Genomic DNA, 24825 nt, shown 5'->3' with positions numbered 1-24825 from the left:
CACCGCCGACCCCGGCTGCCGCCAACACCACGCCCCCCCCCCCCCCCCCCCGTTCCCTCCCGCTTCCCGCTGTACCTGGGTCTGTGTACCTGCAGTCTCGTTGCGAACGTAGGAGTCAGGACAGCTTCAAGTGTTTCTCCTTGCACAGTCGTCTGTAGGCGTCGTGGGACGCAGGAGAGGCCCACCTGGCAGCCACCGCCCCGTCCGGGTCATGAGCCCCCCCGGTGGCTGCCACGTGGGGACGCTGCTCACTCTGGCCTTCCTGGTACAGCGTTTCATCGGGGCCGCGTAGCCGCTCCTGCTTACGACTCACAGAGGACGAGAGGGACGTGCGGGCAGGCGAGCTCCGAGGTCTTGCGGCAGAAAAGAGGCAGAGTTGGCAGAGTTTGTTTGTTTTTTTAAAAAAAAAAACCGCTTCGTTGCGGTACAGTCACGTACCGTAAAATCGGCCCTTTAGCTGCGTGTCATTCCATGAATCTCAGTGCAGTCACAGAGTCGTGCAGCCAGGCACCCCTGTCTAGTTCTAGAACATTCCATCACTCCAGAAAGAGGCCGCGTCCCCGGCCGCAGGCCCCGGCCCCCATGGCCCACCCCTGGCTCGTTCCGCACGTGCCGCACACGTGGAAACCTGCGCCATCCCAGCCCAGGCGGCTGCGGCCCCAGGGTACAGAACGCAGGGCCTGGCGCATTGGGAAGTGAGGCTGTGCCCCCCGCTTCTCGTCCTAGCCGGAAAAAAACCCCACCGAACACTCCCAAGTTCAATGTGAATGTGGCCCGCAGAAGGCGAGGCGTTGACTCCCCTTGTTTCCCGGGAAAGAATTTGTCAGCCCTGCGGGACAGGTGTCCCCACTCCTGGTCCGGGCTGGGGCTAGACGGGCAGGGCCACATCCAAGGAGGGACGGGGGAGGGGCGGGGCCACCAGAGCTGGCCGTCTGCTTTGTGTGCGTAGAGGTGTGAGTGCAGGGGGCGTCTGGCACACGTGGGGACTTCAGTGTGTGCTCCCAGGGGACACATCCGAGCCCCTTGGCCCTGCCGGGGTCAGAGTGCTTCAGCCCCTGGGAATGTGCTTGAAGAGCTGTAGGCAGCCAGGGCGTGAGGGGCACGGAGGGGCAGGGCCAGCGGGCGGCGGGGTTGCGGCCCCTCAGACCACCGGAGGGCAGAGGCCCTGGCACAGGGCGGCCCCAGGCTGGGCCCCCACCCGCCGACCCTGGCCCACCATGGCCCTGGCACCTCCCCCTCCCTCAGGCAGGAAGCCAGGATGTTGGCAGAGGGGTCAGCCATCGGGCACCCGGAAGGGACCTGCAGCCATGTCTCCTTCCTCGCCAAGGGGTTCAGCCCTTTACACGCCCACAAGCCCAGAAGTAAGAGTCTTGCTGCGAAAAGTCGGGACAGGAACCCGGAGGTCGCCTCCCCGCACCTTTGCTGCCTGTTGCCCCGGAGGCTTGTGGGAAAATGCAGAGTGACATCTGGGCAGTGCCTGGAGGGCCCTGCTCCTGACCCCAACCCAGCCCTTCCCCAGGGTCAGCCCCTCACCTGTCCACGTCGGTGCTTCTTGCCTGGGGTGGTTCTGCCCCCACAAGGGACGCTGCGCCATGTCTGGGGACGTCGGCGGTTGTCACGACTGGGGTGCTTCCGGCACCATGTGGGCGGGGCCAGGGATGCTGCTCCACCACCCCCCACAGTGCCCGGGACAGAGAGTGTGACCCCCCCAAGTGTCCAGTTTTCCTATAAGATGAGATACGTTTATTTAAGCTCGTGTAGGTACTTTGAGGAGCCCTGTTCCGGGAGCACGTGGAGCACGTGCAGAGCCCCCCGGGGCAGGTAGGTGAGGACATGGGTCCAGGGAGCCGAGCGACTTTTGACTTCTTCCGGGAAGCCGCCCAGGCCCCAGCTCCGCCCGCTGGCCCTCTTCTTCAGCGACAACCCAAACGCGGCCTCCCGCAGCGATGCCCGTGTGCCCGGCCCGTTTCCCGGCCGGCTGAGTCGTGCGGGCCGGCTCGGGAACGCACTCCAGAGGTTAGTGCCCTTCAGGAGGTGCGATGCTGGATCTAGTTTCCCAGAGGTCACGCCCAAGGCAGACTGGGCTCCGCCCTGCCCCTTCCCCCAAACTTGTTTTTGGGGGAAGCAAGAGGCTTAGAAATTTCATCTTTGGCCCACAGGAGGGCTGGGGGATTTTATTTTTCTTCTTTTTAATGACTCTCCAGCACATCAAAAGCCCGCAAGGCCTGGAGCATCCTGATCGGGTCTCCATGGAGACAAAGCCTGTCTCGGGCCCAGGCCCAGCCTGGCCCTACCCACCCAGCCTGGGGCTGCTCGCTGAGAACTGGGGACCACTGGGACTGGGGCAGAGTGCTGTTGGGAAGGTGCCGCCCCTCATCCTGGCTCTGCTCCCCGCCTAGGCCGGATACCCGGTCCTGTCTGGGGCTGGGCAGGCGGCCGCCTGCAGCGGGCACGACGGTAGCCACTTATGGAGCACTGGGATGCCACAGGAGCTGTGCTCAGCCTCCCACATCAGCTCACCGAATCCATGCCACGGGCTTCAGCATAGTCGTCCTTTAGTCTCACCCGGCCAGGAAGGAGACCGAGGCCTGGCCGCCTAAGTGCAGGAGACGGTGCGGGGTGCCAGGCCCGCTGGGCTCGCATCCAGCACTAGCTGCGCGACTCTGCCCAGGTGACGTGGCCCCTCTGTAAAGTGGGTCCAGGAATGGTACAGAACTCAGTGGTAAGAGGAGGGGGCTGTGAGGAGCCGGCAGGGACCAGGGCACACTCCCCCTAGGAGCAACGTTTAAAGGGGACACCAGAAAACGCAGTCAAGGTAAAGAACATTTTAATGCAAAATTAAAAAAAAAAATTTAAATTAATGCCAGAAAAATGCATGATGAATGAAGTTCCAACGTTTTAAGTAGAATCAGTATTACTGAGTTTTTCTTTGGCTCAGCACGACATTGTTGGTGATCCTGTCTTCGTTTTAAAATAAAGAAAAGTTAAAAAATAAAATCAGTCAGGCTTGGTAGGCCCCCCTGCCCCGTCCCTCAGTGTGGCACCCGCCCTGCCTGGCCCCTCGCTGCCCCTCCAGCCTGTCAGGACGCTTCCCGCCCCCAGGCCTTCGCCCTTGCTGCCCCTTTCTCATCTGGGCTCCGAGGTCACTCCCTGCAAGCAGCCTTCCCTGACTTTCCGTCCCCAAGCCTTCCCCCCACTCCCCTAGCTCTGCTGCCTTCCGTGCATTTATCCTAGTCTGCAAGCGTCTTGTTTATCTATTTGTAACCACCCCAGGGGTTGGTCGGGTGGATGGAATGAGTTCGTTCATGTCGTGCCAAGCGCTTAGCACACAGCCCGGTGCCTGGAAAGGGCCAGGCGCTTTATCAGTAACTAACTATACAGCATAGTAATTAAATTAAAATGAGTACTATGGAGGGAAAAAGGCACCTGATAAAGGCGGGCTGAATGATTCCGGATAAGGCGGGCAGAGAAAGTGACGGGAGGTGGAAGAGCGAGCCATGCGCCCCGTGGGGAACGGGCACTCCAGGCTGAGGGCACGGCCTGCGCAAAGGCCCTGGGGCAGGGCGGCGGCTGGTGTTTGGGGGGAACAGCGAGGAGGCCCCGCGGCTGGAGCAGAGCAAGCGAGCGGGAGACGGGGAGAAGGCGAGGGCAGGGAGGGGACGGGCAGGTCCTGTAGGACAGAGGATCCTGCTCCAATTTTAGGATGTTTTTTGGAGAGTTTAAGCAGGGGTGACGTGATGCCCATCGAGTGACCACAATGCCCTAACACCCTTGGAAACGTGCTGAACAGGTGCGCACAGAGCACGCACTGCGAAGAGCGTCAGTTCCGGCTGCCGCTCACGCGCCACGATGATCGCCATGTCTGTTCAGGAAGTTACAAACCGTAAACCAGTGAGTGCAGGGCCTGGCGCGTAGCATCGTCAAGGTCTCACCTCTCGTTGCTGTTGCTACTACTATTCTTTCTTGTTTATTAATATGAAATCGAACTTTCTTCCATTTATTTATTGAATTTAAAAAAGTTGGAGTCTACGGCCACGCCACCCTGAATGTGCCAGATCCCGTCTGATCTCAGAAGCTAAGCAGGGTCGGGCCTGGTCAGTACTTGGATGGGAGACCACCTAGGAAGACCAGGTTTTGCAGGCGTTAAAAAAAAAAAAATAGTCGGACATGTATACAATCCACGCGGGGACCCCCCTCCCCATGTCTGTTTCGTAACTACTAATTTGTACGTCTTCATGCCTTCAGCGTTTCCATCCTGCGCCCCTGTCAATAATACTATTATTTTTGATGAGTTGCGTACTTAGACGTGCCCAGCACAGCGTAGTGAATGTCTACTAAGCGCCCCTTACGGAACCGGGAGCTACTTCTAGATTTTCCTGTTATCAGTGGAAGGAGCCAGTGCAGCCTGGAAGCCAGGCCGGTCCTGCCCGAGGGCTCGCCGCCACCCACCCAGCAGGCGGGATTGCGGGCCTGCTGGCCTCCGGTTTCCCCGCCTGGGCCGGGCACCGAGCCGCGGGGGTGCCGCGAGGGGCCGGGGCGGCGGGATGCGTGCGGGAGGCGGGAGGCGGGCGGCGGGACGGCGAGGCGCGCGCCGGCCGCCAGGGGCCGCTGCGGAGCCGCTCTTTTGTGGTCCTGATGCTGGAGCGAGCGGGCGCGCAGAGGAGGGAGGAGGGCGCGGGGACGGGGCGGGAGGGAGGCGGGAGGCGGCGTCCGTCGCTCCAGCTGCGAGTCTGCCCGCCGCCCGCCGCCACCGGCTCGGTCCCGCGCCCGCCGCCCGCCTTCTCCCGCCATGGCCCGCCTAACGGAGAGCGAGGCGCGCCGGCAGCAGCAGCAGCTCCTGCAGCCGCGGCCTTCGCCCGTGGGCAGCAGCGGGCCCGAGCCCCCCGGGGGACAGCCCGACGGCATGAAGGACCTGGACGCCATCAAGCTCTTCGTGGGCCAGATCCCGCGCAACCTGGACGAGAAGGACCTCAAGCCGCTCTTCGAGCAGTTCGGCCGCATCTATGAGCTCACGGTGCTGAAAGACCCCTACACGGGCATGCACAAAGGTGGGCGCCCCGGCCCCTCCCTCCCCTCCCCTCCCCGCCCCTCCTCACCCCACCTTCCGGCATCTCTTCCCCAGCCCTCCTCTCCTCCCTCTGCTTGCCTCTGCCACCCACCCCCTCCTCCCCCCTCCGGGGGTGCAGCTGACAGATCTGAGCTGGCCCCCTCCCCTCCTCCGCCCCCTCTCCCTCCCTCCCCACCTTCCGGCATCCTCTCTCCCTGGCTCTTTCCTTTTCTCTACTCTCCCATCTCCCTTCACCTCCCATTCTCCCCCCACCCCCAGCATCCTCCTCTCTCTCTCTCTCCCCCCTCCCTCCTATTCCCCCAGACCCCCACCCCTTTCTCCCTCCCTCACCCACTCCTTCCTGCCCCTCTGCGGGGGGAGCTGTCTGAACACTGCCCCCCTCCCTGCCCCCCCCATCCCTTCGGCCTCCCCAGACCCCGTCGTCGGGGAACTTTTCGTCTCTGGACTCCATCGCTTTGGTCATTTTCACAAAGCAAGGCCAGTGGGGCAGGTCCGGCTGGCCTCGGGGGACATACGGATGCCCAGGACCCCAGGCTAATCGGTAACTACAAAGGAAGCAGGAGGGGGTGGGGGGCGCAGGGAGCCGAGCCAGGCTGGGGGGAGTGCCAGCCTCGGGTGGTTCCAGTGCTGCCCGTCCGCCCTCCCCCCTGCCTGCCCTCTCTGTTTGGATCAGCACCCCCCTCCGTTTCTCTGCCCTCCCCCGCCCTGCCTCCACCTTTGGCTCAAGTTAAAACTGGCCGAGCCTGTTAGCAATGTGTCGAGGTCTGAGGCCAGCGATGATGAGCCCGAGCCTCCATCTGGCAGAGCCCAGATCTCGGGGTGGACAGCAGAGGCGTGGGCGGCCGCAAGCCCAGCGGGGGAGGCAGGTGCGGTGGGGAGGCCTGCCCGCCTCCCTCCCACCCGATTCTCTCTCTGATGGCATGCTGGGAGCAGGTGCCCAGGGACTGTGGCCCCAGCCCTGGGCTCAGTTTGTGGGCCCGGTCTGAACTGGGGTGGCTTTCACAGCTCTCCTGTTGGGGTGTTGGGGACTGGGGGTGGGGACAGTGAAGGCTTTGTGCTTGACACCCGTGGCAAGACCCTGAAGAGGCCTTGCGGGGGGACCGGGGCCTATGACCTATTTCAAATTCATTTATCCCCACCTTCTCCTCAGTGTTGCAGGCACGGCGATCATGAACAAATGCTCGCTGAATGAATGAATGCACGAACGAGCTAGTGTGCGAATGAATGAACGGTTCGATGATGGGTGGCGGCATCCACAGGGAGGCTCTGGCAGGACGGTGGCGCCGAGGCCTGCCACTGCAGGGGGACCCTCCACCTGCCCTGGGGAGGAGAGATGCCCCTCCCATCCCCCACCAGTTTTCAAATCCAACCAAGGCAAAAAAAAAAAAAAAAAACCCAACAACAACAAATTCGGCCTGGAAAATCTAGCTCCTCCATGTGGCCTAGGAGGGCAGAGGGCTCACTCTCACCCCCAAGTCCCGCTCAGGGGTTCACGGCTGTATGGAGGGCTCTGGCCACGTGACTTGAACCCCTGGTATATCCGAAAGGTTCATTTCTAGAAAGATGCTGATGGGATTCAGAGTGGGAGGCATCCGCATGGCCCCCCAAATGTTGAACTGAAAGGCTGCTGGTGAGCTCCGGGTCCAGGAAACAGGCAGGGTGCAGAGGTACCCCCCTTCTCAGCTTTAACCTCCTCTGGAAGCCCCCCCTCCCGCAGGAGGGAGAGGAGGTGGGGGCTGCTGCCTCTGAGTCCACTGGGGCCAGAACCTCAGCTACCAGCAGAGCCCCATGAATGTGAGGTTCTTGTTTTCTGGCTGGAGAACGCTGGGGTTGGGGGGCATCTCGGGGTCTTTCCCTTCTTTCCTTGGAGGCTGAGAATTTGGAAGCAGGGTGTCTGTGGCACCCGGTCCTCCCCCTCCCCCTCACAGGGGCCCTGGAAGCCTGCGGGTATGAGGGGTGAGCTCGCCCCAGTGTCCAGCCCCAAACCCTCAATACCCTGAGGCCCAGAATAGGGTCCCCCGTCCCCAGGCCCATATGTGCTGGACCTGGAAGGACCTCACCTGTGGGAGCGGAGCTGGAGGTGGGGGTGTCTTGAGGGCCAGCAGCTGGGATGGAGCCTGCATTTGGGGCTCAGTTGTGTGACCTCTGGCCAGTAGCTGCTCAGCTCTGGGCCTCTGGCCAAGGAAGGCGCATGATGAATGGGATGTTGGGGGACCGTCCGGGTACCTCTCGCCAACACTTATTTGGTATAGTTTCTGGGGAGCCAACTAAACAGGGTGCGGCCAGTGGTGCCGGTGGAAGGCAGCAGAGTGGAGGGTGTGGGCCCCAGAGGGTGGTGTGGAAGCCCCCCAGAGCCTGCGGTTTTCTGGGTTCTGGGACGCCCCGTGAGGCTGGGCGCCAGGGCCCCCGAAGGGGCCAGAGTAGGGCACAGAGAAAACACCCACGTGGCCCCTGTGTCCCCAGAACCGTCACTGTCCCTGAGACCATCTCACCTTACTTTTCATGTTTGGGGACCCGTTTGATCCCCCACTGAGGGATCGCCACCGAGGGGGGCTTGCAGCATCAGTGCGTTTCATATGAAAGGGAAACTGAGGCCCAGAGGGGCAACTACGGGGTCCCAGGGGCCGGCCAGCGCTGCCTTCCCCACTGTGACTCGCCTGTCTCCCTCCCAGGCCAGGGGAAATGGGGTACATGTGTGTGATAAAGGGTTCCCTTGAGCCGAGGGAGAGGCCCCCAAGGGTGGTGTGGGGGAGGGGAGCGGCAGGGGCACCCCAGCTCCTTAGGGCCTGTGCAGCGGGGGTCTTGCTGGGACTGGGAGAAAGGCAGGGGGTCCAGCCGAGCTCCTGGGCACAGAGGTCTGGGCCTGGGTTGGGGTGAAGAGCGGGAAGGGAGGGGTCCTGAGAAAGAGAGCGGCCCACGGGTGCGGGCTCTTTTGTTTTTAAGAGAGATGGAGACAGAGGGAGCCCCCCCCCCCCATACACAGGGAGGAGCAGGGAGGAGGTGGGAGGCAGGGAGAGGATGGAGAAGAGGGAGCAGGGAGGCCACACGGCCACCCGCCCCCCCCCCCAGATTTGTGCCTCCTCCAGAGGAAGGGGACCTCCCCAGGTGCCACCAGTGCAGCCAGGGGCTCCGGCCAGGAAGCGGGGGCTGGGATCGGGGCTCCCAGCGGCTGGTGTCCCGTCATCACCCACCACGTCCTCTGCTGGGGGACAGGACCCTCTCTCTGAGGGGGCCCCGAAATGCCCCTCTCTGCCGACCGGGGCTGAATCTTAATGCCCACCGTGTGACAGGGCTCGCTGGCCGCCTCACGGACCCGTTTATGGTAATCGCATGGCATTTGCATGTTAATGACAATATTTGTCTTAAAGTGGAGGTTGTGAGGGGGGCCAGTGCAGGTGGGGCGGGGCCTGGGGGGGCTGTGGTTTCCATGGGAGCACCAGCTGCTGCGCTGGCGGCGGGAGGGGAGGCCGGAGCACGGAGCACGCTGAGCTCTGAGGCGTGAGATTCCGAGTGTGACGTGCCAGCCGCAGGGAGACTGTGGGCCGGGCTGCTGGCAGGCGCTGCCCGGCGGGGACGGAGGGGAGAGGCGCTCTCCCCCGGGGGGGCGGCAGCGGGGGCAGCAGAGGGACGGGGCTGGGGCGCGTGCAAGCCGCCGACCGGCTCCGTGGCCTCGAGCCAGGCATGGCCGCTCGGTTTCCCCAGCCGCGTGGTCTTCGTCCCTCCAGCAGGCCTTTAGAAGGCCCCCGAGGCCTCCCCAGCGCCGGCGACATCATTTCTGCCCTCCTTCAGGCAGAGGGCGGTGACTGAGCACCTACTGTGCGCCTGCGTGCAAACGGGATGCGTGTGGGAGGAAGCCGCACGTGAGCCCATCCCCCTGCGTGACCAACGCCAACCGAGCGCTCGCTGTGTCCCAGGCCTCGTTCTAGACCCGTGACACAGCGTTGGACAAAACGGATAGATGCCCCCACCCAGCCCCCGCCTGAGCCCGGAACCAGCCTGGTGGGGGGGACACAGTGAGGAGCCAGGAGGTTGCCCGGCGTTCAAGGCCACGGTGGCGGAAACACAGGCCAGCAGGGACAGCCCGGGGGGAGCTCGGCCCCTGCAGGCGTGGCAGCCCAGAGGGCTTCCTGGAGGAGGCGGTGTGTGTGTGCTGGGGCGGGGGGTAATGGTTGAGAGCATGGCGTTGAGACGAGTCTGGTTTCTCAGCATCCCACCGGTGCCGTGGACTTGGGCAGGCATCTTCGTCGCCCCAAGCCTCAGGGCTGCCACGAACAGACTCGGGAGGCCGTGGGGACCCCCCGTCCCAGAGGGGTTGGGGAAGGCGAGGGCGGGAATGGCCGCCGAAGGTGTTGGCACGGAGCTCGCGCCTGGCCGGTGGGTGCTGGGCACATCACGTGGCTGAGCTGAGACCTGAGCGGTGAGAAGCACCTGTTGTCGGCAGAGCGCGCAGCCCGCGCAGGGGCCCAGAGGGACCCCAGGCCGGCAGCTCCAGGCGGGGACGGGGCACGGCCCTGGTGGGAAGGGGCAGAGGGCCTTGGGAGCGCCGGGGTCCCCTCCCGATGTGGGCCTTATCTGGCAGGGCCCTTCTGAGAGGTGCTGGCATCGGGGGTAGCCCCGGGAGCTCTTTCACCCTGATATTGGTGGGTGCTTCCTGGCCGCTAGGAACACCCAGGGAGCCGCGCTCATTCGTTCACTCGGCACTTCCTGGAAGCCTCCGGGGGACTTGCCTTATACAGGGCAAGAGAGGCCCGAGGGTCCTGTGGCAGAGAGACAGCTGGACACTGGCCCCTACAGCCGTCGTGGTCAGGGTCGGTCTGAGGGAGGGATGCGGGGGCTCTGCCTGGGGCATCGGGCTGCGCGGGCATGGGGCGTGAGGACCCCAGCTCTGAAGGATGGCCAGGAGCTTGCCAGGCGGAGAAGGCGTTTCGTTTATTTCCGTCGGAGAAGCACATGCTGTGTTCCGGGCCCCGAGTTGGGTGTGAAACACGGAAGTGTGTCAGCCAGGTGGATCTCGCTGTTCTCGTGGATGTGGGCGGAAGGAGCCGGGCCTGCAACGTCTCGCAGGTGTGAAGGCCACAGCTGGACTAGAGGAGCGAGGTGAGGCCTGGGAGGCGAAGCCGGAGAGCGGCGTGGGCTGGACCCCGACGGCCTCCGACGGTGGAACGAGCTCGGACTCTCCTGAGGGCGCTCGGGAGCCACGGAAGGATTCAGAGCAGGGGAGGATCTCAGACCCGCCTGGAAAGGAGGCTTCAGGTCCCGTTACCTGCCATCGCCGGCATCGGCCCCTTCCCAGCCTCGCACCTTGATTCGGGGTATGCCCACTTCCTCCACACCTGGATGGATAAAAGGGAAGCCGCCCCTCGGGGTGAGGCACCTCGTGGGGGGAAGGAATGCGAAGGAGTGGACATGCGTTCAGGGTGCAGTGGTTCCTGAGGAACCGGGTTCCCCTCCGCCACGCGAGTCAGAGGATGAATCGGGGCTCAGAGAGAGCCAGCAGCCAGCCCCAAGTCGCACAGCAGTAGAGCTCGGCATCACGCCTCCCAGCGCAAGCCTTGACCCGAGAGATGTGGTGGCCGAGGCGTACGCTCAAGGCGGAAGCCATCGGGGCGGCTGGCCGTCCGCGGGCCGAAGGTGGCCGAGGCTAGGGGGAGGGGCTGCCGGGTTTGGATGGATGGTGGATGGATGGATGGTGGGTGGGTGGGTGGATGAGAGAATAGACGAGTGGGTGGGTGGGTGGGAACGTGTGTAGACCGAAGAGTGGAGGACGGATGCCTCCCCGACCTTTGCCGCCTTCCTCCTTGCTTGGTGGCTGGGAATGACCGCCGGCTTCACAGGCTGACAGACTTCGTTTCCATGCCTGGCTCTGCTTTTTCCTTCCGCATCATCCTGGACAAGCCGCCTCACCTTCCCTGCGCCTCGGCTTCCTCGTTTGCGGGGAAAAGGATGTTGATCGCTGTGCGACAGGGCGGTATCGACTCTGAGAAACGTCTTGCATGTCGTCGGTGCCAATACGCAGTCAGGAAGTCAGTCCACACCTGCGTGTCAGGTCGCCGTGATGTGCCAGGCACTGGCCGAGCTTGGCTCTGGGGACACCAACCAGTCCAGTGGGCAGGAGGCACCGACCATTGCTAAGCCCAGAAATAAAATTTGATAGGAGTGAGTTGATATGAAGGAAATAAAACCAGGCGTCTGCTGGGACGCGACAGCTTACCGTGGGTGGCCAAAGATGGCCTCTCTGAGGGGGTGACGTTTAGGGATGAGACCCGAATGACGGGTGAGAAAGCCGTATCCCAAAGCCAAGGGCAAAGCACCCCAGGAGGAGGATGCGGCAGGTGCAAAGCCCCCGAGGTCAGAATGGGTTTGACATGTTGCGAGAGCAGCGAGGAGGCCGGTGTGGCTAGAGCAGAGTGCGGGGCAGCGGGAGGCGGTGATGGGGAGCGGGGGGGCGGTGAGGGCAGGGAGGGGGCGGGCAGGTCCTGCAGAGCTTCCTGGGCCTCAGGGAAGCGGGAGCCCCGGAGGGCTGTGGTCAGCAGGAGGACGGGGGCCCTCAGGAAGATCGTTTTCCAGAATCTGGAGGATGTGCACTCTGGGTCTTCCATTTTCTAGATGGGAAACTAAGGAGCAGCAGCTGAGGGGTGGGTAGGAGGTCAGCCCGGAGCTGGTGCGCCCAATAGCGGGGTCCGGGAGTGTGAGCCCCGGGCCCGAGAACCTGCCTTCTTGGACGGGAACTAATGAGTTGACAAGTATGGGGGGAAGACAGTGAGAAGGGGAGGGGCCCATCAGCCTCACTGTGCGCGGCAGGGACGGGGCAGCCTCGGGATGTGAGGGTGGAGAAGGAGGCGGGGAGGGTGGCTGGGGCCAGGGGCGGTGGCGAGGTGGCCTCACCGCAGAAGCAAGTGTCTCCTCTCATCCTCATGGGCAGCATTATGTCTCCTAGTTTATGGATGAGAAAGAGAGGGCTCAGAGAGGTTAAGTGGGCGGCCAGGATCACACAGCAGTAAGGCGCTGGTGGGGTTAGAGCCCCGACTTTAGCCACTAGATCACAGAACCGAACTTAAAGACCAAGGATGTGGGGTGCAGGGGTTTGGGATCAAAGGGATGGGGGACTCACACGATCAGTTGATCGGTCATGATTGGGGTCCTGGCTGGTGGGGAAGAGGAGATATTGGGGGTCAGAGAGAAGATAACAAGGGCATGCTTCTCGAGTCTGTTTCCCCACATAGTAGGACACATAGCCAGCACATAGTAGGTGCTCAGAAAATATTGACTGGGCCTCTGGTAGGCATGTGGGGCAGGACAGGCAGGGGGGGCATGGATAAAGAGGAATTAAATGTGGTCACTGCCCGCAAGGAGGTGCTCTCAATGTTAGCAGATCAGTTTGGAAACAAAATAAAATCATTCGGTCAGTAAACAAGGAGGATAGTCGAGGGCTGTAATTTGAACCAGAGAGATCAAAGAAGATGTCACTAAAAACGTGACATTTGAGCCACTATCTGAAAGACGTGAGAGTGAACCATGTACGGGTCTAAGGGGAAGACATTTCAGAACAGCCCGAGCAAAGGCCCTGGGGCAGGACGGTGCTTGGTTCATTAGAGGAGTAGCGAGGAGGCCCCGGTGGCTGGAGCAGAGTGAGCGAGGGGGAGAGGTGGGGCGGGGGGAGGGCAGGGAAGGAGGGAGCAGGTCGTGCAGGGCCTTGTGGGCCTTGGGAGGACTTCGGCTTCTACCCAGAGGGAGATGGGAGCCCTGGAGAGTGTGGGCAGAGCTGGACATAACCTGACTCAGGTGTTCACAGGTGCCCTCTGGTGGCTGCCGTGGGGAGGACAGACTGGGAGGCCAGGGCCGAGGCACCCACTCTGGGCCAGGTGGGAGGTGACCGGGCTGGACCAGGATGGAGGCCGTGAGCAGTGGCCAAATTCTTCCTGAGCACACACTGCGTGCCGGGCTCGGAGCTGGGACTGGGGGACAGGTGGGTGACTGGGACATAGCCTGTCCCCACCCTTGGGGGCTCGCAGTCCTGTGAAGGTGAATAACTGAGACTAGGCGGTTACCGCGGGAGCCGGCAGAGCTGTGACGGGGACACGCAGCCACAGGAAAAGTCCACGAGGCGCTTCGTTCAGTATCGCCGGGCGTGGGAAGGCTCCCCGGAGGAGGAGGAGGCTCAGCTGGGACCTGAGGGCCGAGGAGAAGCGAGCCAGATGATGAGGGTGACGGCGTGTGGACTGAGGGAACGGCGAGGCCACAGGCCGCCAGTGAGCGGCCGGACATGTGGTGTGACCAGAGTCAGGGCATAGCCAGAGATGTGGCCAGTGACCATCGGGGTCAGTCCCCAGACCCACCAGGTTCCCTGAGAAGGAACGAAAATCCCAGACTTATGCATTAAAATAAGGACTATAAATAGTAAGAAGGAAAACTCAATTTTTTTCTTTTCATTTTTTAATTTTTCAATTAGAGTTGACGTTCGATATGATTTTATATTAGTTTCAGGTGTGCAACATAGTGGTTAGGCGTTTATATAATTTACGAAATGATTCCCCCCTGTTAGTCTGGTCCCCACCTGGCACTAGGCATGGTTATTACAATATTACTGAGTTTATTCTCCATGCTGCACTTTGCATCCCTGCAGCTATTTTGTAACTACCAATTCGGGCTTCTGAATCCCTTCGCGTCCTTCACCCAGCCCCCCGACCTCCCCCAGGCCCCGCCACCTGGCGATCACCAGTTTGGTCTCCGCATCTCTGAGCCTGTTTTCATTTTGTTCGTTTACTTCGACCCTTAGATTCCACGTATAAGTGAAATCCTAATGGTATCTGTCTTTCTCTGTCTGACTTATTCCACTTAGTATAATACCCTGTAGGTCCATCCATGTCGTTGCAAATGGTAAGATTTCATTTTTTATGGCTGAGTAGTATTCCAGTGTGTATATGTACCACCATTTCTTTATCCAGTCTCCTATTGATGGGCATTAGGTTGCTTCCGTATCTTGGCTGTTGTAAATAATGCGACAGTGACCGTAGGGTGCATGCGTCTTTTCAAATTAGTGTTTTGGTTTTCTTTGGATAAATACCCAGAAGTGCAATTGCTGGGTCATAAGGCCGTTCTCCTTTTAATTTTTTGAGGAACATCCAAACTATTTTTTATAGTGGCTGCGCCAATTTGCAGTCCCAAGAGTGCACGAGGGTTTTCTTTTCGTTTTTAAACTTTTTATATTTTTATTATTATTATTATTTAAGGGCATTTAATCAGTGTAACAAGCTTCAGCAACTTAAGTAGTCCCCAGTGCTCTGGAATTTTCTGAAATTTGGAGCCTTCGGGCCCCGTCGCTCTGTGACATAGGGCAGATGACTCCATGGCCGGGGTCTCAGTTTCCCCATCTGTTAAGATGGGGACAATAACAGAAACGATAGTGTCATTATCTTGGGCCAGTCTGAGGACTCAGACGGTTGACGTGGGTGATGTTCTCCCATAGGAAGCCTGGGGCTCAGTGGACATCGACCGTTATTATCGCTATTACAGCTTCGAGTCACAAAATCCCAACAGCTCAGATCTCAGAGCAGAGAGCAGAGGATCTTGGCATGAGGAAGAGCCCTAAGAATTCCCTGGCAAATGAGTTTTCTCTCCGTGGAGCCGCTGCGTGCTCGCCCAGGATGGGGAGCACTCGCCCTGTCAAGAGAGGCCTGATGAGGCAGATTTAGCTGTCGGGACTTTCATCCGGGGAGGAAATCTCCTGCTCCCAAGGTTCCCCCACTGGTCCTGGCTCTGCCCTTGAGTCTTGAGTGATCTTTAGGCACTGACACCCTGTCCCCCTCCCCTGCAGGATCAGCGCTGGTCTGGGCTTTGAAAATGGGGGGTGGGGTGGGGAAGGGACCATAGGGTTGTCAGGTGCTGAGTGTTCTGTGTGTTGGTTTATGCAGGCGGGAGTGCCTGCTCGGCCTGCCCCACCTCCGGATCCGCCCCTCAGCTCTGGGAGGGGCTGGGCCGCCGGACACCCTGCGTCTAGCGGAGGGGGCCGGTGTATGTGGTGGGCGTGGGTCCAAAGGCTCCAAATTTCAGAAAATTCCAGAGCACTGGGGCGTGGGGACTGGAATCGGGGTGAGAGGCTCACCCAGTGTGGGCACCGAGTGAGCGCTGAGTGGGCCGGGGTTCCCCTCGGAGGGCCAAGTTCCGGAGGCTGGAAGTCCGAGACCAAGGCCTCGGTTGAGTCGGCTCCGTCTGAGGCCGTGAGGGTGGCTCTGCTCCAGGCCTCTCGCCCCGCTGCTGGTGCCGCAGCTCGTCACCACATCACCCAGATTTCCGCCTTCGTGTTCACGTGGCGTCCCCCTGTGCGCCAGAGCCCCTCCCTCTTATGAGGATGTCCGCTCTGTTGCACGAGGGCCCGCCCTAATTCAGTGCCGGCTGTTTATTCAGACGGGGGTCAACATCGCCCATTCCCAGCAACTGGAGCAGGAGAACTGAGGGCCCCGGAGAGATGCGGCAAAGAGAACAGGGAAGCGTTTCAGCACCAGGGACAGCGGCTCGGGGCGCAGGTGCCCTTCCTGCCTCCCTAGCACAACTTCCAGACTCAGAGGCCGATGCCGGGAAGGGTGCTGGGGGCCCTCCCCACCCTCCCAAGGCCAGCACACTCCACGTCACGCAGGCGGGGCTCCCCAGGCACAAAAGGACCCGAGGAGGAAGGGTTCTGCCTGGTTTTACATCTTCCTACAGCCCGAGACTTCTTGCCGGCCTTGCGTCACATCTCAGGTCCTAGGGCTAGTTGTCTTAGCATTTCTTCTTCCCCCAATTAAATTCAGAAAATGGAAACGCACATGCAGAAAAGTAGCAGGCAGACAGGTCGCGGATTGGGAGATATTTGCGTCACACATAACCACAAACAGGTAGACACGCACAGTATACAAAGAACTTCTGCGAAGCATTCATGAATAACTCCAGGAGTGTACGTTAAGGTCTCAAGGAAAGGCAGGGACGCACCTGCCGTAATGACTAGCGTTTCAAAGACTGGGAAAGCCGAGTCAGTGAGAACGAAGCATTAATAGGATTCTCAGACCCTACGTGCATCAAAACACGTGTGCGAGACGTTCCGTGGCGGCTTTGCTCACGGCGCCCCAGACACTGGAGAACGGGGTGGGGGGGCACCTGCAGCGCACGCACGAGATAAGATATCACACAGAAACAGCAAGGAGCTGAGCCCTGACGCACGCGACAGGAAGAAGCCAGGCGCAAGAGCGGACACGCACCGTGATTCCGTTCACGTAAACTCGGCACCAGGACGCACTCGCTACGTGGATCGGCGGGGCAGGCAGGGTGGGAAACCACAGGGAAAGCGGCCTCCCCGTTATCATGAGGGCTGGGGTGGCGGTCGCCTCTGCGGGGCGGGAGAGGTCGCCACAGGGCGGGAGGAATATCGGGGCTTCCGGGGACTGCCGCGTTCTGCTTCTGGATCTGTGACATGGTGACACGACTTTATACGAGTTCGTTACATGGTGCACTTACATGTTCTGCACTTAATCTTTTTTTTGTGGAGGGGAGGTTTGTAATATGTCCCAATTATTATTTTTATTGTGGTGAAACATACATAACAAACATTGACCATCTGTAAGTGCGCAGTTGGGCGGCGCTGAGCACACGCGCATTGCTGAGCCGCCGTCCCCACGGCCACCTCCAAGACTTCCTCACCGTCCCAGACTGACGCTGCATCCCCATCACACGCTCCCCTCCCCCCCTCCCCCAGCCCCTGGCTCCACCACCTACGTCCTGTGTCTGTGACTCTGACTCCTCTGGGGACCCCCTGTGAGTGGGACCACACGGCATTTGTCCTTCTGTGTCTGGCTCAGTCGCTGAGCATAGCGTCCCCAGGGTCCATCCACGTCGTAGCCTGTGCCAGAATGTCCTTTTGAAGGCCGAGTAGTATTCCACTGCCCGGGGGGAGCGCGCGGGGCGCATCCCTCGCGCACTGAGGACGCTGGGGGAGCTTTCGCGGCGCGGCGCATGGCGCGCGGTGCTGCGTCTCCCGGCCGCTCGGCGCCCTCCGCCCGCCCCCGCTCAACGCCCGACTCTCCCCCCTGCAGGCTGTGCCTTTCTCACCTACTGTGCCAGGGACTCCGCCATCAAGGCTCAGACCGCCCTGCACGAGCAGAAGACCTTGCCTGGGGTGAGTCCGGGGTGCCGGGGTGGGTCCTGGGTGCTGTCGGGGTGGGGGCGGGGCTGCTCGCAGCCTGGGGAAGGCCGGAGCGCTTCCTGGGCCCTCGGACTCAGAAAGGGGGGCGGGCATGATGGCCAGAGGGAGCGTTCGCCGAGCGCCGCGCATCACGCCGGAGTGGGTGTGCGCAGTCACACAGGTGTGAGTGTCTGACACCCGAAGGCGGCGAAGCCTTCGCGGGCAGCGGGCTCAGCGCGTGCCGAGCCCCGAGGCGGCACTGTGCCTGGGGTGCTGGGGGGACGGCAGGGGCTGCCTGGGCAGCGTTCCGCCCCGGAGGAGGCCGGGCCCGGCTCTGTCCCTGCCGAGTCCCTCTTGCCAGCCTCGTCCTCTTTGTGTGGGCAGGAGGTCCCTTCCCCCTCGGAAGGCCCGGGGTCCCCCGAGCCCCAGGAGCCTGGCCCCGGGGCAGCATGCCTAGATGGAGGCCGAAGCCACCACAGTGAGGGCACCGGCTCTGGGGCGGGGCTGGCCGTCCCTCCGGAACTCTCAGAGACCCTTCGGCGTCGGAGGCGTTCGGGACGGCTCGGGGGGCGTCTGCAGCCATCAGCGCTGGGGACAGGGGCACAGCTGGCTGCCAGTGGGAAGCCTGGTGTGTTGGCAGGACGTGGAGGGGTGCCAGGTAGACCGGGCGGTCAGGGAAGGCGCCTCGGGGGAGGTGACCTACCTGATGGAGGTGAGGCAGGGAGCCGTGAACTCTCTGCAGGAAGGGCGTCCCTGGCAGAGCGGGCGGCCAGTGCAAAGGCCCGGAGGCTCGGCCCAGCTCGTGCGTTTGGGGCGTGGAGCGGCCCCGTGACAGCGAGCAGGGGTGGGAGGCGGGGACAGGAGAGAGGCGGGGCCATGGGAGGAGTTTGGATTTTATTCCAGGGGTGGCCCTGCCGTGGCCGTGGGAGGGTGGCAGGCAGAGGGGTGACTCGCTTTGCTTTCCATGTTCAAAAGCCCCTGTGGACCAACCTCTGGAGTCCTGGGGCCGCTGTCACCAAACGTGGCCGGCTGGGTGGCTTAGAGCAACGGAAACATATCACCTCACGCTTCCGGAGGCCGGAAATCTGAAAGCCAGGTGACAGCAGGGCCTCGCGCCCTCCGGGCGAATCCGTGCTCTGTCTCTCTCCAGCCTCCGGTGGCCGTCGGAAGTTCCTCAGCTGCCCTCATGTCACATGGCCTTCTCCCCCGTATCTACGTCCCTCCCGTGCCCTCTGCCTTGCTCTCAGGACACCTGTCACTAGGTCTGGGGCTCATCCTGAGTCCCGGATGACCTCATCTCCAGTGCTGTTACTTAATTCCATCTGTAGAGACTCTTTACAAATAGTGTCCCAGTCACGGGTTCTGGAGGTTAGGACCTGGACATATTTTTAGGGGGGCCACCATTCAACCCACTACAGGGGGTGATCGCACAATAAATGGCCATATGTAAGGGTGACTAGGGGCAGCATCGCCAAGGAGGTCCAAGTGACCCCAGGGGATGACTCGGTAGAGGGCAGGCAGGAGGGCTTCTTGGAGGAGGGAGCGTCTGAGCTGAGTCTTGCAAGACGGAGAAGACGTGGCAGATGGAGACAAAGAAGGGGGTGGCGCGGGGACCGAGTGTACCAGGGCTGGAGGCAAGAATGTGCCCGGCCTGCTGCAGAGAACCCACGAGAGCCTCGAGGGTAGGAGGAATTTTCAACCCAGGGCGATTCTGTTCCCAGGGAGCACTGGGTGATGTCTGGGGGCCTTGTCATGGTCGAGACTGGAAGACGCCACTGGGGTCAAGTGGGTAGAGGCTGGGGATGCTGCTCAGCACCCTACAGGGCACGCGATGGCCCCGCAACAAAGAATTATCCACCCCGAATCAATGATGCCCAGGCAGATAAACCCCGGTTAGGGGATGAAGGAGCTGAGAGAAACAGAATGCATTTTTAATTTCTAGGAGCGACATTTGAAAAGGGAAAAGAAACAGGCGAAATAAATTTTGACACCATATTATGTTTGAATCCAACATCTCCAATATCTTATTGTTTCAACAGGCAGTCAGTGATTCCGGTGTAAAAATTATTAATGAGACAGTTCGCGGGTTTTTTTTGTTTTTTTTTGTTTTTTTTTTTTATGCTATGTGTTCTAATACCTGGTGGGCATCTGGTACACTCCCAGCCCATCTCGAGTTTACGAAATTAACAGCTGAGGAAGTACATTCACGTGCCCGAGTAGGAAATGTACCTGAAGGTTTTCCAAGGATGGAGCTGGGTATGTTTTTAGATTTAGGTTTATATTACTTACAATTGAACAAAATTGGAAATCTCGTTGCCTGCTCCCACAAGCCACGTTTCAAGGGCTCAGCAGCGGCAGGCGGCTGTCACGTCGCGCAGTGTGGTCGTGAGACGTTCTAAGCAGCCCAGGGTCGGCACACTTTTAACTCGAAGGATCGGAGAATACGTATTTTTGGCCCTGCCGGCCACGCAGCCACACGAAAGCCTCAGACAACATGTCAACGATGGGCGTGGCCGCGTGCCGCTAAAACGTGCTCACGAAAACAGCCGGGCTTGGGCGGGGCCGTGGTTCACCGACCCCCGGCCTGGCCCGGCACTGCTCAGTAGAACTTCCCACGATGGCAGGTGTGTCTGGTCTGCTGTCCGCCGTGGTGGCCACTAGGTCCCTGTGGCTGCTGAGCCTTTGAAATGTGGCACGTACAACTCAGGAACTGAACGGTGAATGTTATTCAGTTTTAATAAATGTAATTTTAAACTTACATGGCTACGTGTGGCTGATGGCTACCACTGGACAGCTCAGATCTAGAATGTTCTAGACCAGGGGCTGGCTACCATGTTATACGGCACAGATCTAGAATGTTCTAGACTGGGGCCAGCTACTGTGTTGGAGAGCAGAGACCTAGGACGTTCTAGATGCAGGAACATGGTTCGATGTCATCGCACATCCAGACCGCAGGGCTCGAGGTCTCTCTTTGACCCCAGCCGGCAGTTGGCAGGTGGAGAGTCTCAGGCAGTATCCTCTCCTCTCTGGGCCTCCACACAGGCCTAGTGTATTCCACGGCACGGATACGCAATTCGCCCATCCTCCTGCTGGTGGGCGCTTGGGTCGTTCCTGGGTTTTGCTGCTGCAGACAGAGATCCTCGCCTGTGTCTTGGCTCCTGTTGGGCGCGTAGCCGGGAGTCCCGGTCCCGAGTGCATGTCCCTTTGGCTTCTCATTTGGGAAGGGATTGTCGTCGCTCTCCCGAGGACACCTGCAGGGTGTCCTCCTTGAGCGCGCCAGCAGGGTCTGTGGGGGATGCAGTTTAATCAAATCTCAGCATTCTGGAATAGGATCAGACTTGTAGGACCAGAGCTGGAGACTCGCTCACGGAGTGCACGAGGGTGGGGCTGCGGTGGCGGAAGGTCCCCTCGCCCATCAGCTGCCTCTGAGCACGGAGGTCTGAGCCTTGACGAGGCGGCTCCCTCGTCAAGCGACAGCCGCTTGAGGTCTGCCCCGTGCTGGGAAGGCCGCCCTGCTGGTCACGTGCCCATACGCTGAGGAGCCAGAGCGGGGGCGCTCCAGAGACCACGACAGCCACCCCCTCTCCTGCCCCCTGCACGCACGCCCCCAGGAACTGTGTGTGTTGGAGGACGCAGTATGGCGTGGACACTTCTGGGCTTTTACCTCTTGGTAAACGAGCAGGGGAGGGGCCCCGAGTGGCTTGCTGGCCCTGTGCTCTCCGCCTGCCCAATGGCACAGCCAACCCACCCCCGACACGGCTTTCTGAAGTGACGGTGACCCCCCTCCCCGGTTTCCTCCTTGAGCGCGCCAGCAGGGTCCGTGGGGGATGCAGTTTAATCAAATCTCAGCATTCTGGAATAGGATCCGAAATTGAATAACAGAATCCCAGAATAGAGTCTGGAATGGAGGCAGGACCCTGGGTGGCTCTGGGAGGCAGCACCCCGAACCCCTCTGCTGGGCCATCAAACCCTAGGACGGGGTCCCTGGGGTGCGCTGGACCCCACGGGGACAGTCTGGGCCGGCAGAGCCAGCTCTCATCTCCTGGGGCTGGACCATCTGAGGCAACACCATCTCGTTCTTCGTGAAGGTCTTAGGGGGCGAGGGAGGCCCCAGATCTGGTGGCCCCGCGCTGGCCACTGCCGGGCTCATGTACCTCTCGCTCTGTGCGCCTGGGGCGGAGCCTGGGTTTTGCGCTCTGCGAACACCGAAGGTCCTTCGTGGACCTGGATCCAGGCCTTTTCCGGGAGGGGCGCACAGAGCCGCTCAGCCCCTGGCCCCAGAAGCTCCCCCAGAAGAAGACCGTGTGAGCGAACGAGCACGTGTGTGCGTCGTGTGTGTGCGTGTGCGCGTGTGCGTGCACGTGTGTGTGTTGGGGTTTGTTCCGTGATCAAAGCAAGGCCTGGGCAAAGCGATAGAGAAAGGCTTCGGGAGCAGGTGGCATTTGAGGGGGCCCCGACAAGGTGACAGTGGAGTGTAGGGGGACACGGCGCAGCCCAGTGAGTGCACAGCAGTGTCCTGGGGCGTGGGAGGAAGGCCGAGGGCGGAGCAGTGGAGGCTCCTGAATGCCCGGATGAGGAGCCGCCCGCCACCCCCCACCCCAGGGCAATAAGGAGCCGCGGCGGCATTTGGACCAGGAGAGGGGCCTGGTCTGGGCCGAAGTGGGAGAAGGGGGCTGGAAGGGTGGCCTGGGCAGCCCCCCCCTGCTTCCTTACTCTCCACACCCCTCGGAGACAACCCAGCTGGGGCCTCCCCTGGGGTCACCGCGTCGTGTAAAGGCATGGCTTTCAAGCCTGAGCCATGCTTTCGGGCCCAGCCTGACCGGAGACTCGCTCTGCAGCCTCGGCGTCCCCGTATGTGACACACGCAGGTCGGACGTGAGGGACTGTTCCCACTGGTACATGGCTTGGTCGAAGTCACCCAGCAAAAGCAGGGGGGCAGAGCGAGGACTGGATCCCAGTCACTTCACGTGTGCCCCGCCCCCGGAGCCCCAGCCCACAGGGCGCCTGGAGGACCCCGAGGGAGACCAGATGGGGCCTCTGCTTCCGACCTTCTCCGCCCCCTTTCTGATTTGCCCATTCATAAAACGGGGGTGTCTCCATCTCATGAAGTTGCCTGGAGGCTCGACAGGACAGTGGATATACATAACGCTCCAACGTGAAAGCCTGTCTGCCCCTCAAACTCCTCTTCATGCTTCAAAACCCACCACGGACTTTGCATCTTCAGTGCAGGCCCAGGACGGCCTTTGGCTCCTCACCCTTCTTCCCTCCGGGCTGCCCCAGGCCTCGACTCTGCCACCTGGCCCAGCCCCAACTCCATGTCCGCCTCTGTCTCCCTCTCCACCATACCGGGGGGGGGGGGGCACCCCTGGGCTTGCGCAGCTACCCAGCACGGGGCGCACTGGGAATGCCGTCCAGTGAACAGATAGAGGGAGGGGCCAGGGAAGGGGTGCAGTGATGGGGAGCACTCAGCAGAGACCTGGGGGGGGGGGGACAGATGGAAAGAGGTGGGCAGAGCCAGATGGGAGGGCAGGGGCGACGGGAGGAGTGGGGTGTGGGGAGACCCGCTCCCCGCTGCCGGCGCGCCTCCTCGGGGCTGGGCTCTGGTGGGCAGCATGGGTGGAGCCTGGACGCTGGCCGGTGCATCGCCTGGATGTGTGGGGCGCGGGCAGCAAGGCGCTGCGTGGCCGTGCGCGGCGGGGGGGGGGGGGGGCGGCCAGTCGGGCCGCGGCACACGGCTGCCAGCCTGGTGCGCGTCCCCCGGCCGGTGGGTAAGGCTGGGTGTGGGGCTGCAGGGTGCGGACAGCCCGGCCTCCCAGCTTCAGGTTTCGAGTGGGGGTGTAGCCGGGGAGGAGGGGGCTGCCCACCTGGCTTCTGGGGCCAGACCGACAGCCCCTCCCTGTGCTAAGCTGACCCGGAGGGGGAAGGGCCTCCCAGTAAGAGGAGGAAGGTCCCAGGGTCCACAGCGGCCAGTGGACGTGGGGAGCAGGTACGCAGGTCACGAGAACGGGGTGGAGGTGGAGGGTGCAGTGATGGGGTTACCTTCCCTCCCTGCGGCCCCCCTTTCCTCATTCCCTCCCTCTGCTCATCCATCTCTAGAAGATTATATTTAAATATCTCTTTTGTGCAAGGCAGGAGCTGGGCTCGCCCCTAAGAGGCGGTTTCCATGGCAACAACAATTGCCAGCTTCCGTGTGGTGAATCAGCGTTGCCATGGCAACCCCATCCTCATCTGCCCAAGGTGCTGGGAGTGGGGGAGGAGGTGAGGGCCTGTGGAGGCGGGGTGGGTTGGGTGTGGGGAGCAGGAGGCTGAAGCTCAGGTGCCCCCTCTCCCCCCACCCCACTTCACCCCCAGAGTCCACCCCCAGCCCAGAATCTGGTCCCATCTGGTTGAAATAATCTCCCCTCCTGCCTCCAGCTATTGGGGTGTGGTACCCAGGTGGAGAGGGCCTAGTGTGAATGAGTGTATGAGTGTGTGTATGAGTGTGTGTATAAGTGTGAGTGTGTGTGTGTGTGTGTGTGTGTGGCAGGAGAAGGGAGACATGGTTCTGCCTTGCCCAGGTGGTTCAGGGTCCCTCAAGTGCGTGACTGAGTGGCAGGAAGTTACGGTGTGGGAACTGGGGTTGCTGGATGGGGGTGCAGAGGCCCGTCTGGTTCTTGGTCTCTCAAGGTTGAGTTCAAATTGAGGCGGCCCATATGTGCCTGAAACACACACTCAGAAAGGAGAAAGGTACCAGGTGGGAGGGGCTCAGGGAGGAGAGGGGAGGCAGGGAGGAGGAGGCGACTCAGAATGGGGGGCTCAGAGAGGGGAAGGCCTTGCAGAGCGAGCGAGGGGACCCGGAGAGAGGGTCAGAGCTGGGACAGGGGTTGAGAGGAGGGGAGGAGACTTGGGGTTTTCAAAGTTGGGGAGGGGTCTCTACTCATGGGATTGGGTGGAAAGACCCCTAAATGCGATGTGTAGGATCCTTAGTGCCTTGGCCTTGTCGGAGGTAATAAGTGACTTCTCTCCGGGCTCTGATTTTGACGTACAATGGGGTGAAAACAGCCCCTCTCTCGAGCTCGCCAGCGCCGTGACTGGAATGCTGGCGTGTGTCAAGCACCGTCTCTGGACCGGCGGCGGGGGGATCTGCTCCAAGATTGTCTGCACCGGGACCCGCGCTCACCACCCGGGGCTGTGGGGAGCAACCAGATGCCTTTGTGCCCTGCGCTGGTGGGCGCTGGCCACTTCCTTCTGGTCAGCTCGGTCTGAGACACTCCTCGGACCCTCCCCTGTCCTCACCCTGTGTTGGGTGACGCTGTGGTCCCGGGTCAGGAGCTGTAGATGCTTCCTGCCCTGAGGCGGAGGGCGGAGCGAGCCCAGAGGGCCTGTGTGTATGTGGGGGGGAGGGGAGTAGAGACAGAAGTTTCCAGAACAATGAGTCCAGCTTGCAGGCTGGTCCACTCGGGTATTACAGTCCTCCCACCCAAGGTTCCGGCTGCTGACCGAAAGTAGCAGCTTGGCGTATTGGTCAGCTACTGCTGAGTAACAAATCACCCCAATCGTCTTATATGTTCATGATTCTGTGGGGCTCCTGTGGGTTGGTAACCCCAGGTTGGGCTCATCAGAGGGG

General features: G+C 61.3%; 1 protein-coding gene and 1 pseudogene across 4 annotated transcripts in view; both read left to right on the top strand.

The window, feature by feature from the left end:
- Positions 1–4024: 4024 nt before the first annotated feature.
- LOC118612546 lies at positions 4025–4143 on the top strand (annotated as a pseudogene).
- Positions 4144–4704: 561 nt separating this feature from the next.
- CELF5 (CUGBP Elav-like family member 5) overlaps positions 4705–24825 on the top strand; it is a 35937-nt gene continuing 15816 nt past the window's right edge. Inside the window, exons 1-2 of one of the 4 annotated variants that reach the window (XM_016163550.2) lie at positions 4705–5048; positions 17131–17213. In XM_016163550.2, coding sequence (XP_016019036.1) covers positions 4790–5048; positions 17131–17213 — 342 coding nt within the window. In that variant the 5' untranslated portion in view covers positions 4705–4789. Of the gene's footprint in view, positions 5049–5584; positions 5610–17130; positions 17214–24825 lie in introns of those variants that run through there. The other 3 variants (XR_001599258.2, XM_016163551.2, XM_036234120.1) reach the window with 3 other exon arrangements.

Source organism: Rousettus aegyptiacus, unplaced genomic scaffold, assembly GCF_014176215.1.
Source record: "Rousettus aegyptiacus isolate mRouAeg1 unplaced genomic scaffold, mRouAeg1.p scaffold_m13_p_16, whole genome shotgun sequence".
NCBI lineage: Eukaryota > Metazoa > Chordata > Mammalia > Chiroptera > Pteropodidae > Rousettus > Rousettus aegyptiacus.
This window is presented reverse-complemented; position numbering and strand designations above follow the sequence as displayed.